Source organism: Centroberyx gerrardi, chromosome 7 (assembly GCF_048128805.1).
Source record: "Centroberyx gerrardi isolate f3 chromosome 7, fCenGer3.hap1.cur.20231027, whole genome shotgun sequence".
Classification (NCBI taxonomy): Eukaryota; Metazoa; Chordata; class Actinopteri; order Beryciformes; family Berycidae; genus Centroberyx; species Centroberyx gerrardi.
Window position 1 is genome coordinate 17,743,957 of NC_136003.1, and position 12,500 is coordinate 17,756,456.

Sequence of the window (12,500 nt, forward strand, 5' to 3'; positions counted from 1 at the left end):
ACTACCAGCTGTGAGGGATCGGTGACGTCAGTCTGGAGGACAAGAGATTCGAAACGACTGGAAGCAAAGTCAGCCAGCTAGTGTTTAGAAAGAACCATCCTGTTAAGTCGAGGGTCACAGGTTCAGCCCTCGCAGCAACCACATGTCCTGTCGAAGTGTCCTTGAGTGAGACACTGGACAAGTGTGGCAACTAAATATCAGAAATGTAAATGATGCTGTATGGAGGTTTGTCAGCCGACCAGCTCTTTTAAAGACAGAGAGAAAAAGAGCGCCAGAGAAGGAGAGAGACGGACAGATAGAAGACTTCAGGAGAGTCCAGACCTCATTGGTCCTCATTACTCCTGTGACCCCTCCATGTCTGTCTCCCCTCTGAACTTTGCTTCAGGCCAGACTCCAACTCTGGAAGTTTACTTCTAGCCAATTATTCTCACTCAAGACACTGGAAGGTCGAGAGAGCTCGAGACGGAAGTTACAAAGGACAAAAGACCAGTCTGAGATGCCTCCAATGGCAAGCTTAGCTAATGAATCGCACTGGATCTTTAGAAGCACAGATGTGTTTTGAATCCAAAGTAAATCCCAGCACAGTGAGACAGCACATCCAGACAGCCTGTGTTAGGGAAATTAAACCCATGACCTACGTGTTGATACAGATCAACTTAACCTGCACAGGACCGATGTCTGCTTTGTTATCAGTGGCATCATTTTTGTAAGCCCAACTACTCATGTGATGCGTAAATGCACTGGCTGAAAAGGAAGTGCACCAGTGTAATTAAGCCGGTTCTTATGGAAGAGAGGGGGCGGGGCTGGAGTCATGAATGGCATCATCAGCAAGCAGCTGTCAGGACAGTTTGTCCCCCTGCCAGGCCCCGGAAATGACCTGCTAACCTCCACAGCTGGATCACTGTGTTGCCAGACATATAGATACATCCGACAGACATATAGACACACACACATACACACACACACACACACACACACACACTCGCTCAATTATCATCCCAGGAGTCTGAATGAAGCAGTAGGTGAAAGAATGAGAATAGAAACGAGTCGTCAAAACGTAATAATCTGCCCAATTATCACCATGGTAATTACACAGCATCTGGTTGTGCACTATGTCTGATAATTATAGTAGATGGTAATTGTACAGGAGGGCTCGTTAGATTTCACCATCTCTGTCTATCCAGCCTGAAGCCGATTTGAATGAATGAATGACTGCAGTGCTGCACAATTGCACTCACACGACTGTATTTCTGTTGTGTGTTGGTGTCGCACAAGTCAGAATGAATGCTATTGTTAGCAGCACCTCTATAAGGAATGCATACTGCATACTTGTCACATTCAGCTTCGTGTGAAAACGCTGTGCCTTCACACACATGCATAATACATGCCACAAAACAGCATGCTATATTTGTATGTAAATGGGCCCAGCACACATGGGCATAGTGCCAGCCTGTGTGTGTGTGTGTGTGTGCGTGTGTAAACACGTGCTGCATGAATGCATGTAAGCATGGTACAGCATACAGAACTAGCATGGATCTGGAAGCGCCAGCAGCTCCCTGGCACTGAGGAAGATGATGCCTGAGAAACAGCAGCCATGCAGCAGAACTGGCAGAAGCTGGATTCTTCCCCAGTTACATAAGATACACTGAGAGAATAAAGGCAAGGGGAAGAGAAGGGGGGGGGGGGGGGGGGGGGGGGGGGGGGGATAGGGAAAGAGAGGAGAAGGAGGGGGCAAGCTTGGAGGAGAAAAGGGTTTGGGCAGAGAAGAAGAGAGCCAAAATGGAATGGAGAGAGCACTGTTTTGTGATTAGATGGTGGGGTGAAAGAGAGAGAAAAATGTTAAGAAGGGGAGGATGTGAGGCACATCTTTCACAGCACATCTTCAAATGTAGCAGAGAGATGAGACTGCTCCGGCACCGGAGGGGAGGAGGGACTCCGATCCAAAATGAATAGGGGATTTAAATGGAAGGGAGGACAGAAATGGCTGCATAGAGCAGGAGTGACAGAGAGAGAAACACGTCTAGAGAGAGAGAGAGAGAGAGAGAGAGGGAGGGAGGGAGGGAGGGAGGGAGGGGAGGATAAGACGGCGGCAGCAGCATCCTCTGTGCTGTGGAGAGAGGAAGGCCAGGGGCTTTCTCTCCCTTCCCATGACTCATATTAGTGAGAAGGAGGGGAGGAGAGGACTTGAGTGTGTGGCATGTGTGCTGTAGGTGTGTGTTATGTATCGTGTGTGTGTGTGTGTGTGTGTGTGAGAGAGAGAGAGAGAGAGAGAGAGAGAGAAAGAGAGGGCTTGCATGACCATATGTGATTTTGTGCATGCGTGTCTGGCTGACTGCGTACATGTGACTGTGTGTATGTGTGCGACTGTGTGTGTGTGTGTGTGTGTGTGTGTGGCCACTGGCAGCTCTCTGTGTGCATCCTTCAGCTCTCAGCTCACCAGTGTGCCAACTCACACTCGAAAGCAGCCAGAGCAACCATCTGTGCTAGAGGGAGTGAAAGGGTGAGTGAGTGAGTGAGTGAGTGAGTGAGTGTGAGTGGATGACAAAGTGGCCAGTGTGTAGGACATGAGTTTCACTCTGCTGTCTTAGTCCTTTCTCTCTTGTTGTGAGTGTGAACTGTTGTGTAGCTGTGTGGTTTTACAGGCCTTGTCATTAGCGGGTGACAAAGAGGGAGGTAAAGAGAGAGAGAAGAAGTAGTCTGCTTCGCTCGTTTGAGGATGAGTGAGCCCCCTTTTCAGTCCTCTCTCTCTCTCTCCCCCCCCCCCCTTTCCTGTCTGTTTTACTCCTGTCATTGAGAGCAGGGGCGTAACCATGGTTATCAGGGACTCAGCCAGAAAACAACATGATGTTAGGAGCAAGGAGTGCGTGTGTGTGTGTGTGTGTGTTTGTTTGTGCATGCACGTGCATGTGCAATTATGTCTCTTTGTGTCTGGTTGTGCCACTGCACATGGAACTATGCTTGTATGTACTTGTGTGTGTGTGTGTGTATGTGTGTGTGTGTGCATGTGTGCCTCTGTGAGTCTGCACGCATGTGTGTGAAGATCCAGCGCTGTGTGTGTGTGTGTGTGTTTGGGTGACTCATCACTCTGTAAGTGCTGATTGATGTTAATGTAGACCAATAATAACCAGCGGCCGTTTTGCTGCTGCAACAAGGTGGGAAGAGAATGACAGAAAAGGACAGGAACAAGGCTTATATAGTGGAAGAAAGACAGAAAGAGAGAGGGATGAATTTTAGTAATGAGGAGGCGTGAGGAGGGATTCGGGGGGGTGAAATTCTCCAAAGGATACATGAAATAGCTGTAAACAAGTGAATATGCATATGAGCCACGCACGCGCACACATACGCATGCACACACTTTTCACTGTTATGCCCTCTGGGGCCTCAAGGAAACTTACATAATAATAATTCACAAGTTGTAAACATCCGCTACCTTAAAAATGCAAAAACTGGATATGAGGATAGGCACATCAAAGGCCTGTGAACGATTGGATGGACAGACTATGCAGGCAGTAGTCTGTGTGTGTATATGTGTGTTGGTGTTGTGTGTATGTGTGTGTGTGTGTGAGAGAGAGAGAGAGAGAGAGAGAGAGGGGGGAAGAATCTACGCCCTTGCTTTGATCCAGGTAGTGGATTGCAATAGCAGCCATATGGATAGCTGCCAATCATTGACGACTTACTGTCTGGCTGTGATCTCTCTCCCATAAGTTTTGTGACCTCCTCCTTTTTTTATTTCCACACCTCTGTCCCGGACAAAAGTATGGTTTGGTTTATGGTTTTACTGTAATGACTTCATAGAAAAGTCATATACATCAGATATGTGATGTGAGCATCTTTCCCATGCAGATCTACCGGTCTTCCTCCCATCTCTGTTCCTATTTTCTTTGCGGAAAAAAAAATCAGTGTCTAGGGGCCGCATCAGCCTAGCTCTGTCTCTCTGTCTGCCCCATTTAAGCTGTGTGCTGGAAGGACTGTGTGTGACCCATAGCCCCGGCTGGTGTGTAGTTAAACCTAGCTCTCCTCCCTGACGGCCAGACCATTAACACTCCCTGACTGACTGGCTGGGAGAGAGAGTATATGAGGCCGGTGGTATCCAGTGTCCTTTATGTGGTATGTAAATATTATGTTACAGTCTATTTGTGGACACCAGGAGGTTTTTTTTTGTCAGGGCCTCAAAGCCAGTGCAAGTCTGAAGTCCTCTGAAATAAACAAAGGCTAGCTATAGACATAGAGGGGGGACAAGTGTGTATATGTGTGTGTGTGCGAGTGTGTGTTTTAGCGCAATGATGTATGAGGCAGCTCGGAAAGAACGTTTGAAAGGTCGGTGATGTAGTGGAGAGACAGTTGACAGTAACTTGGCTTAAAAAGATGTGTTAGTATCCGTCTGTATGTGAGCGTGTGCGTGTGTGTGTGTGTGTGTGTGTGTGTGTGTGTGTGTGTGTGTGTGTATGTGTGTGTGTGTGTGTGGTCTTAAATACAGATCAACCTCACATAAAACACAAGAGCTTGTCAGGTGCAAAGACAGCGATGATCATCCTGGGAAAAAGAACTTGCTGAATTGGAAATGCGTGCATTTGTGTGTGTGTGTGTGTGTGTGTGTGTGAGTGTGTGTCTGACAGTTGTGATGAGTAAAGAGATAGGTATACTGAGACAGCATTGATTTCCTTCCTTGTACACCGAGTGCTGCCGTTTTTTCACTAGGACGCTTCACTCAAAAGTGCATGAGCATTTGTGCTTGTGCTGCTGAAGGCGCTGTGTGTTTGTGTATGCTGTATTATGCATTGTCTCACACTTTGCTAGATGCCCTTAGATGCCTGATAGTGAGGAGAGCTGTTTGTACGCACTAGTTCCTCTCCCTGTATCTCTGTTTTTCATGAAAATATTCATGATGCTGCAGCCTTCCTGTCCATGTTCTGGCAGCCAGGCAGGACAGGACTGGACTAATCATAAATCTGAAACTCTGTTTTGAAACGGTATAAGCACTCTCAGTCTGACCTTGCTGCCTTGTGGATCGACTGAAAGCAATTGTTCTGGGCATTTCTGGGTGTGTAGTGCTTTCCTGCCATGTGTATGTCTGTTTATTTTTAAGGGGTGTGTAACAAAATGAAACTGCTAACCCCTAAAATGGCAAAAAAAAAAAAAAAAAAAAAGGACAGACCTCTTATTACTGGTGATACAGGATGTGTGTGTGTGTGTGTGTGTGTGTGTGTGTGTGTGTGTGTGTGTGTGTGTGTGAAATGGATGGAAACGCTTCTGTCATTCACCCTCTGAGCTACTGTCCTTTGTTTCCTTTCTAAAACACAGCAGTGGCAGATTGTCTGTATTGTTGCTCACAGGCAGATGATTACTGTGGGAATGACTGGCTGCTCAGCTCTGGTGCTCTCTAAACATTTATGACCAGAATGACTCACTCTCTCTCTCTTCCATTTTTTCCTCCCTTCTTTTGACTTTCTCCTTTTCCCTCTCTTTTCCCATTCTCGTTGTTTGTCCCTTGTTCTCTGCATCATCTCTCTCTATCTTCTGTCCTGTTGACCTCTCAGAGATGGCGTTCCTCCCGGTCCTCCTGCTGCTGCTGCTGACTGTGGCCCATCGTGCGAGCAGCCAAGACTCTGAGGACAGTTCTGAGGCTCTGCCGCGGGGCTGCGGCTGGGGCCTGGTGCGTCCCTACACCCTCCTCTGTGACCTGGACTCCATATGGGGCGTGGCCGTCGAGTCAGTGGCTGCTGGCGGGGCGTTGGCTGCCATCTTGCTGGCCCTGGTCCTGCTGTGCCGTTTACGCCACGTCAGCGAGGCTGAGAAGCGTAGCGGCGTGGGACCTATTCTCCTGCTGCTCCTTGGCATCCTCGGCCTGTTCGGCCTGAGCTTCGCTTACCTAATCGAGCAGGATGAGTCGTTGTGTCTGCTCCGCAGGGCCCTGTGGGGCCTCCTCTTTGCTGTCTGCTTCTCCTGCTTGCTGGTGCAGGGCGTTCGTCTGCGCAGGCTGGGCCGCGAGCGCCGCAGCCCCGGAGGCTGCGCCCTGACAGGCCTGGCCCTGGGTCTGAGCGCCGTGCAGGGCATCATCGCCGCCGAGTGGCTGCTTCTGACCGTGCTGAGAGAGGGACGCGCTGCCTGCCAGTACCTGCCTCTGGACTTCTCTCTAGCCTGCAGCTATGTGCTAGCCCTCTTACTAGCCGCGCTGACCGCCGCCTCCCTGGCGCTGTGCGGGAAGACGCGTCAGTGGCGCTGCAGTGCCGTCTGGCTGCTGGTGACCTGCCTGCTGTCACTGCTGCTGTGGGTGGCCTGGGTGGGTTTCTATCTCTACGGCAACGCCTGGCTGGGGAGGTCCCCCGACTGGAATGACCCGGCCTTGGCGATCGCTCTGGTGGCCCAGGGCTGGCTGCTGCTGCTCTTCCACGCTATCCCCGAAGCCCACATCTGCCTGAGACCCCCGCCTCAGCCCACTGCGCCCGACTACTTTGACACCTCCCAGAACTCCACACGGATGAGGGAGACCAGCTTCGACGAAGACATCCCCCTCTCCCACAGGCAGTTTGTGGAGAACCAGGGCTACGGATACAACGACGAGAACACTGCAGGTACAGCGCAATGCAATATTTTACAGCAGACATGCTTCATATTTCCGTCTACAGGCTGGGGGTGGAATGTAGGCCAAAGTGAGTAATAGAACACCAGGCGATATTACCATGCGTGGCTTGAAATAAGTACAGGAGGAAATTTTGCTCTGTGGTGCAGGATTACGTAGCAAGTGTTTCTGTCTTCAAGAGGGCGAGAGAGAGAGAGAGACAGAGAGAGAGAGAGAGAGAGAGAGTGTGTGAGTCACAGTGAGTAATCTGCGTCCGTCTCTCTGTGTGCTCCACGCCAGGCTTGAGGAGCGGTGGTGGTGGTGGGCACCATAACGGAAACACCGGTGCCAGGCCCAGCGCTCCTTTCCGCAGCAACGTCTACCAGCCCACTGAGATGACCATGATCCTGAATGGGGGAGCGGTGAGTACATCATCACAGTCGCAGGTACACGCCGCTTACACACTACTCTCTCATTCCACCGCCGAAGAAACTGCATGCACATTTGTGCGTCCCGGAACATACGTCATTGCACAAGAATGAGGCAGAGGTGCGAGTGTGTGTGCACGTGTGCTTGTGCATGCATGTTCGTGTGCACGTGTGGGTGTGAGTGTGCGTGTACGGTATGTATGTGCATAAGCATGGATGGGTTTAGCACAAATGGTCATCTGACAGTTGTTTGTGTATGGGTGAGTGCGAGGCAGCTTCTCTGTGCGTGTGTGTGTGTGTGTGTATGTTTGTGTGTGTGAATATAAGCCACGATGCTATCTGTCCAGTGAGCGATGCGACCGTCTCCCCGGGCCTGTCACGCCCTACATTGTGCCAGGATGAATGGGCACTCTGGCTGGCACAGGTGACTGCCTTCCAACCACCGTGTTATGAATTAAGCCCGCCTCGCCACATCACAACACAACACACACACACTGCTGGAGTCTGGAGACTAAAATGCTGAGGCGACATTCTGCTTATATCGACTAAAGGATAAAACCAAAGCGGTTTGTAGTCACTATTCCTAAAGATTCTAACTAGTGTTTTATGATTGGCAGACTTTGCTAAGAAAGGGAATGTCGTGCACGCTCCTGAGAAGCTGCTCTCAACTGCATAAAATATTAGTTTGCAAGAATGGTGTTGGTGTGTGTGTGTGTGTGCACCCCCATATGAAAGAGCGTGGAGTGGAGGCAACACATTAAAGCGATGTGTTTCTACCCATGCACATACTGTATGCTTGTGTGTGAAGATGCATGTGTATGACACCATATAGGAGGGCCGGTGGTTTACAAACTCAGTGTGCTGCCTCCTCTCTGTCTTCCAGGTGCCGTCCGCCCCCCCAACCTACACAGGGAGGCAGCTGTGGTGAGGGAGAGGATGCAGAAGAAATGAAGAGAAGAAGAGGAGGGATAGGGTGAGGAGGGGTCCTGGGACGAGGGGCCAGCCCGGTCGGAATGGACTTAAACATGGACACCAACAGGGCCCCTTCACTCTGTGTACAGACTGAGGACTTACACACTGACTGTGTGTGCCAATCAACTACGCCAACTATTGTATGAGTGTGTGTGTGAGACTGAGAGAAAGCGGGGGTATGGAGGACAGAGCTAAAGTCTTCTAAATCTCTTCTAGCGCACAAGTCTCTGTAGGAGGCTTTCAACACTCCCATTTTGGCATCACCGCAAAATGTGGCTGACAAGAAGAAACACAAAACATAAGCTTTGACAGACTTGGCTCTGAAAATATCAACAGGCAGTATTCTTTTGTTTGATTTGAGTTTGCTCCCCTGAGACTACGGCACTGTAAGCATCGCTGAAAACTGTGAAATCTATCGCTTTATTCCGCTCTCTCTTCCTGTCAGTCAGGACGTCCTTTCTGCTGCTCCTCAAAATGCTGGCACTCAAGAGGAAATAATTTGGCTCTGTCCTCCATCCATCCACACTGTAGGCACAGACAGAGCACACGGGCAAGTGTACAGCTTGAGCAACCCCCCCTCTCCCCACCCTCCCCAAAAGGCACCCAGCCTCTGTGGGTGTGTATGTGTGTGTTTGTGGGAGAGAGTGTGTATGGTATTCCCTACATCTCAACTCTGGACACCTACCGCTCCAACAAATCCTCCTTGTCTAGACTTTATCCCCCTGCCCTCTTGCTCCGCTGGCTTCTTCCATGAACTCGCCTCCCTCCCTCTCTCTGTTTCTGGTTTGCTTTTCTCTGCATCTCTACTGTGAATATAACGTATAACTCTCCTCACCCTCACCTCATCCACCCCGCCTGCATGGACAGTTCGCGAAATGTGGAACAAACTGTGAAGCCCCCAAACTGCGGTTGGAATGAAACTTCGATGACCACAGACACACACACACACACACACACACACACACACACACACACACACAAAACAAACTCCCAACCGCCGGGCCTGGAGCACCTGAAGAGAGGGATTATAAGCTGCTAATGAACTGCTGTTAGATATAACGATGGGGTAGAGTGGATTCCGATTGGACGAGGAGGGCGTCAGTCAGTGGGAGGTGCCAGTTTATGAATCTAGGTCAGACTGCTGTGCTCTCCCACATCTCCGGTGGCCAGTGGCGGTTTGAACCAGCCAGGAGAAACTGTCACTTTATATCAGAGGGGAAACGGACCGAGGAAACGGTCCGCTGTTCTTAGTCCCTCTATCTGTGTACATGTGTGCGTATGCGAGTGTTGTGATTTTATGTGTGTTGGGAGACGACAGGACAACTCACAGTCAGGGTTTGGTTTCTGGTGCTAAATTTCCCTTTTTCTCTTCCCAGCGAAGGCGCAGTAACATAGGAACAACGCTGACAACCCTTGATGCAGATACAGTAGCCAAGCTGCGAGTGACGGGCTATATTTAGAGCAGCGACTGGTGTGTTGCAGATATCCCGGAGCCTCAGAAAGATCAGATTTACAGTGCAAGGTAGCAAGAGGGGAGATCAAATGTAAGCTCACGCGGAGGATTGGAGGAGGAGAAGGGAGGAAGAGGGGGATGGGAGGAAAGAGATAGCGAGAGACGGTCCGGGGGGAGTCTTATGCGACAGTGAAATCCCTGCGACATCCTTCAGTCAGCCTCCTATCGGTGTGAGAAAATGGCTCCCTCCACTTCTGTGTCCGTGCGTTGGTCGCTGTGTCTGTCCATGTGTGTGTGTGGGTGTGTGTGTGTTGCGGGGGAGGCCGTGCTGCTCTGTGTGGCTGTCTTCTTTATCTGGTGAGGCGTCTCTCCCTCCTCCTCCTCCTCCTCCGTCTGTCTGTCTGTCTTTCTGTGGTGGCTAGGCCAAGCTAGCCAGAGTCCCTGTGCCAAGAAAGACTCCTGTTTCACTGGAGTCTCCGTTTCACCCTCCTTTCCCCCATCGCTACACCGGCTCTCTCCCTCCGAGGAGCTGTGTACATAATAGTGCTGTAAAGCTTTGCTTGGTTGTTTACTTTTTTTTTTTTTTTACACTGTAGACTAAGTTTAGACACCAGTGTCATATAAACCACTGGATATCTGACTACAAACAGTTTTTATTTGGGGAATTTTTAACTGGATTGCTTTGTGTTCACACATTTGCTCGTCACATTATGCTTTTATTTTCTCTCGCTGGTGTCTTTTTTTTTTTTTTTTTTTAACTAGTACTTTGGAAATGTTTTGCAGACACTAGAAATGCTTTTATTTTTTATTTTATTTGATTAACGTTCAAGACAATAATATGATTTGTCGTTTAAAGGGATCCACTTCAGTTGTACCTTCTCTGCAACAATCTTGCTGAATTCCTGTGCAAGACAATGGTTCACTGTTTGCTGTAACAGTTACGGGAAACAAACACATTACTTTTTGTTTATTTTTTTTTTTCAGAAATATGCCAATGGCTGTGAATAATGTTTCGCACTTCATGCAGTAGATAATGACTGATTCTGTGATACTATAGGGTAATTATAAAGAGCAGAGCAGGGAAGGCAGAATAAACAAACTTTGACCCTACCGACGGTCATACTGACTCCCTGGTCTTACAGTAACCCAATCAAGAAAAGACTGAAAAGGCAGGCTTACTAGACCAAGGGTTGACCGTTGACTACCCGTACTACTGTATGTGTAAGTCTTAACCACTGGGTATACTAAAATAGGACTGTTATCAGGCCCAAAGTGAGCTTGTTTGGGCCACCCTGGGTCACAACCAGGCTACGGGCCCCAGATCGTCGTTTCGTGGCCCAGAAAGAAGAACTGTCCTCAGGGTTTTGGATGGTCAGCAGCGACGAGACACTCTGGAGCCTCGACTCTCAGAGCTGAGGGGGGGGGGGGGGAGGTTTCAATTCTTGTGATGTTTTCACTCAGTGTGGAGTACAAAAAAAGAAACATAATAATAAGATGTGACTTCGTAGATTTTGCACTTGTCGACTACCTATCTGTGCATGCTCATCACCATTTCTACATGTAAGACCTTTCTCAGACGTACTGTTGAATACTAACTATTTATGTCAAGGTCATGTGACAGCAATCATAATTTCAGTGTATATCAGATGACACAATTGTGCTTTCTTGAACACAAAAGAGAGCTGGTTCTTGAGATTCTTGAGAGGCAAAGAGATTTAAATCAGGGGAAATGGTCCAAAATCTGACTAAAGGGGTACATATGCCATCATCAGTGGACCTAATTTTAACTTCCCTTGCTAGTTTGAAGGCTCACGTGGAAATAGAGAATCTTCCGACTGATATCGTCTCTGTGTTTAAAATCAAATAGACTGTGGTGAGATTTGCACAACAATTCTATATGTTAAGTTTGTCGTCCCTGGGCAGCCCATTGAACACCCCTCCTTCCTGGGTTTGACATGTCCTTGCCTGTCCACTCCTGAATTTGTCTTGCCTTCAGACTGCTCCACTGGGGGCAGCTGACAGGGGTGATATTGGTTTTCACAGCTGTGACTGTGCAGTGACGCAGCATGCCTATGTATAGAACTTGGTTCCCCTGATTAGAAAAAAAAACACAGTTAACTCTCTTGTTTCTGTAACCGATTCAGGAAAAAAATGTTCAATAAAAGTGTCATGTTTGTAGTTAACTTTTAATTGGATGTGGTGTTTTTTTTCCTGTAAATGATGCACTGATATTCTTGGTAATTCGTGGTGATTATAATGTGCTATGTGATGTAATTGGCCCTGAAGAGACTGCTGCCAAGTGCTAGAGAGTGTTAGAGTCAAAATTCTTGGAAATAGGAAAACTAATAGGAAAATACAACCAAAAATAGGCTACACTATAGGATAGACATCCATTCATTCTGAAATTATTTTGAAACCAATCTTCATCTTCAATTCTTAAGGATAAAATTGGACAGTTCAGTAAGAGACCTAGCTATATAATTTAGGAGGGAATCCTGTGTTTTTCCTTACAATCTAAAAGCACAATAAGACTGTAGCAATTCTACTTGTCTCTTCAATAGGACTTTCCTAAAACACTTTTAAACTCTCAGATTGAAACACTTAAAACTACTGTCTTGTGCTTGTAATTTATTACATCCTACAACACTTGATTAACTGGCACTTGGTGGGCTTACACATGTTTGGGACGCTGTTTACATCCAAGGCCCTGGCATTAGTATATACTTCTGATCAGTGTATCCCTAGCCCACATCTCTTCCAGCTCCTATGTTAGGACAGACCTAAAATGTTACTATTTTACTCTCTAACCCCAGATCTCTATCTTTAATCCCCAGAGTTCACACAGTCACACACTACACCTTGAGCCTGGGAGCGCAGCCCAGAACCAGTCATTATGTGGCTTTGCTCTAGCGGCCCGGTGCCCACTCCCTCCTGCTGCTGTGTGATCTAGTTTCAGCCGGGCCCGCTGCTGCCAGACTCTGTGGAGCTGGCTTCCCTATCAGATGTCCCCAGAATGAAGTGCGCTGTTTTATCACCTAACCCAGTGGCAGCTGTCTCCCAGGCATCCAAATACCTGCAGAGGGAGATA

At 48.4% G+C, this 12,500-nt stretch overlaps 1 protein-coding gene across 1 annotated transcript in view; it reads left to right on the forward strand.

Moving 5' to 3' along the window:
- gprc5ba (G protein-coupled receptor, class C, group 5, member Ba) overlaps nucleotides 1-7,915 on the forward strand; it is a 10,452-nt gene extending 2,537 nt beyond the window's left edge. Inside the window, exons 2-4 of the mRNA XM_071922105.2 lie at nucleotides 5,538-6,572; nucleotides 6,860-7,005; nucleotides 7,871-7,915. Coding sequence (XP_071778206.1) covers nucleotides 5,540-6,572; nucleotides 6,860-7,005; nucleotides 7,871-7,915 — 1,224 coding nt within the window. The 5' untranslated portion in view covers nucleotides 5,538-5,539. The remainder of the gene's footprint in view (nucleotides 1-5,537; nucleotides 6,573-6,859; nucleotides 7,006-7,870) is intronic.
- Nucleotides 7,916-12,500: the final 4,585 nt, after the last annotated feature.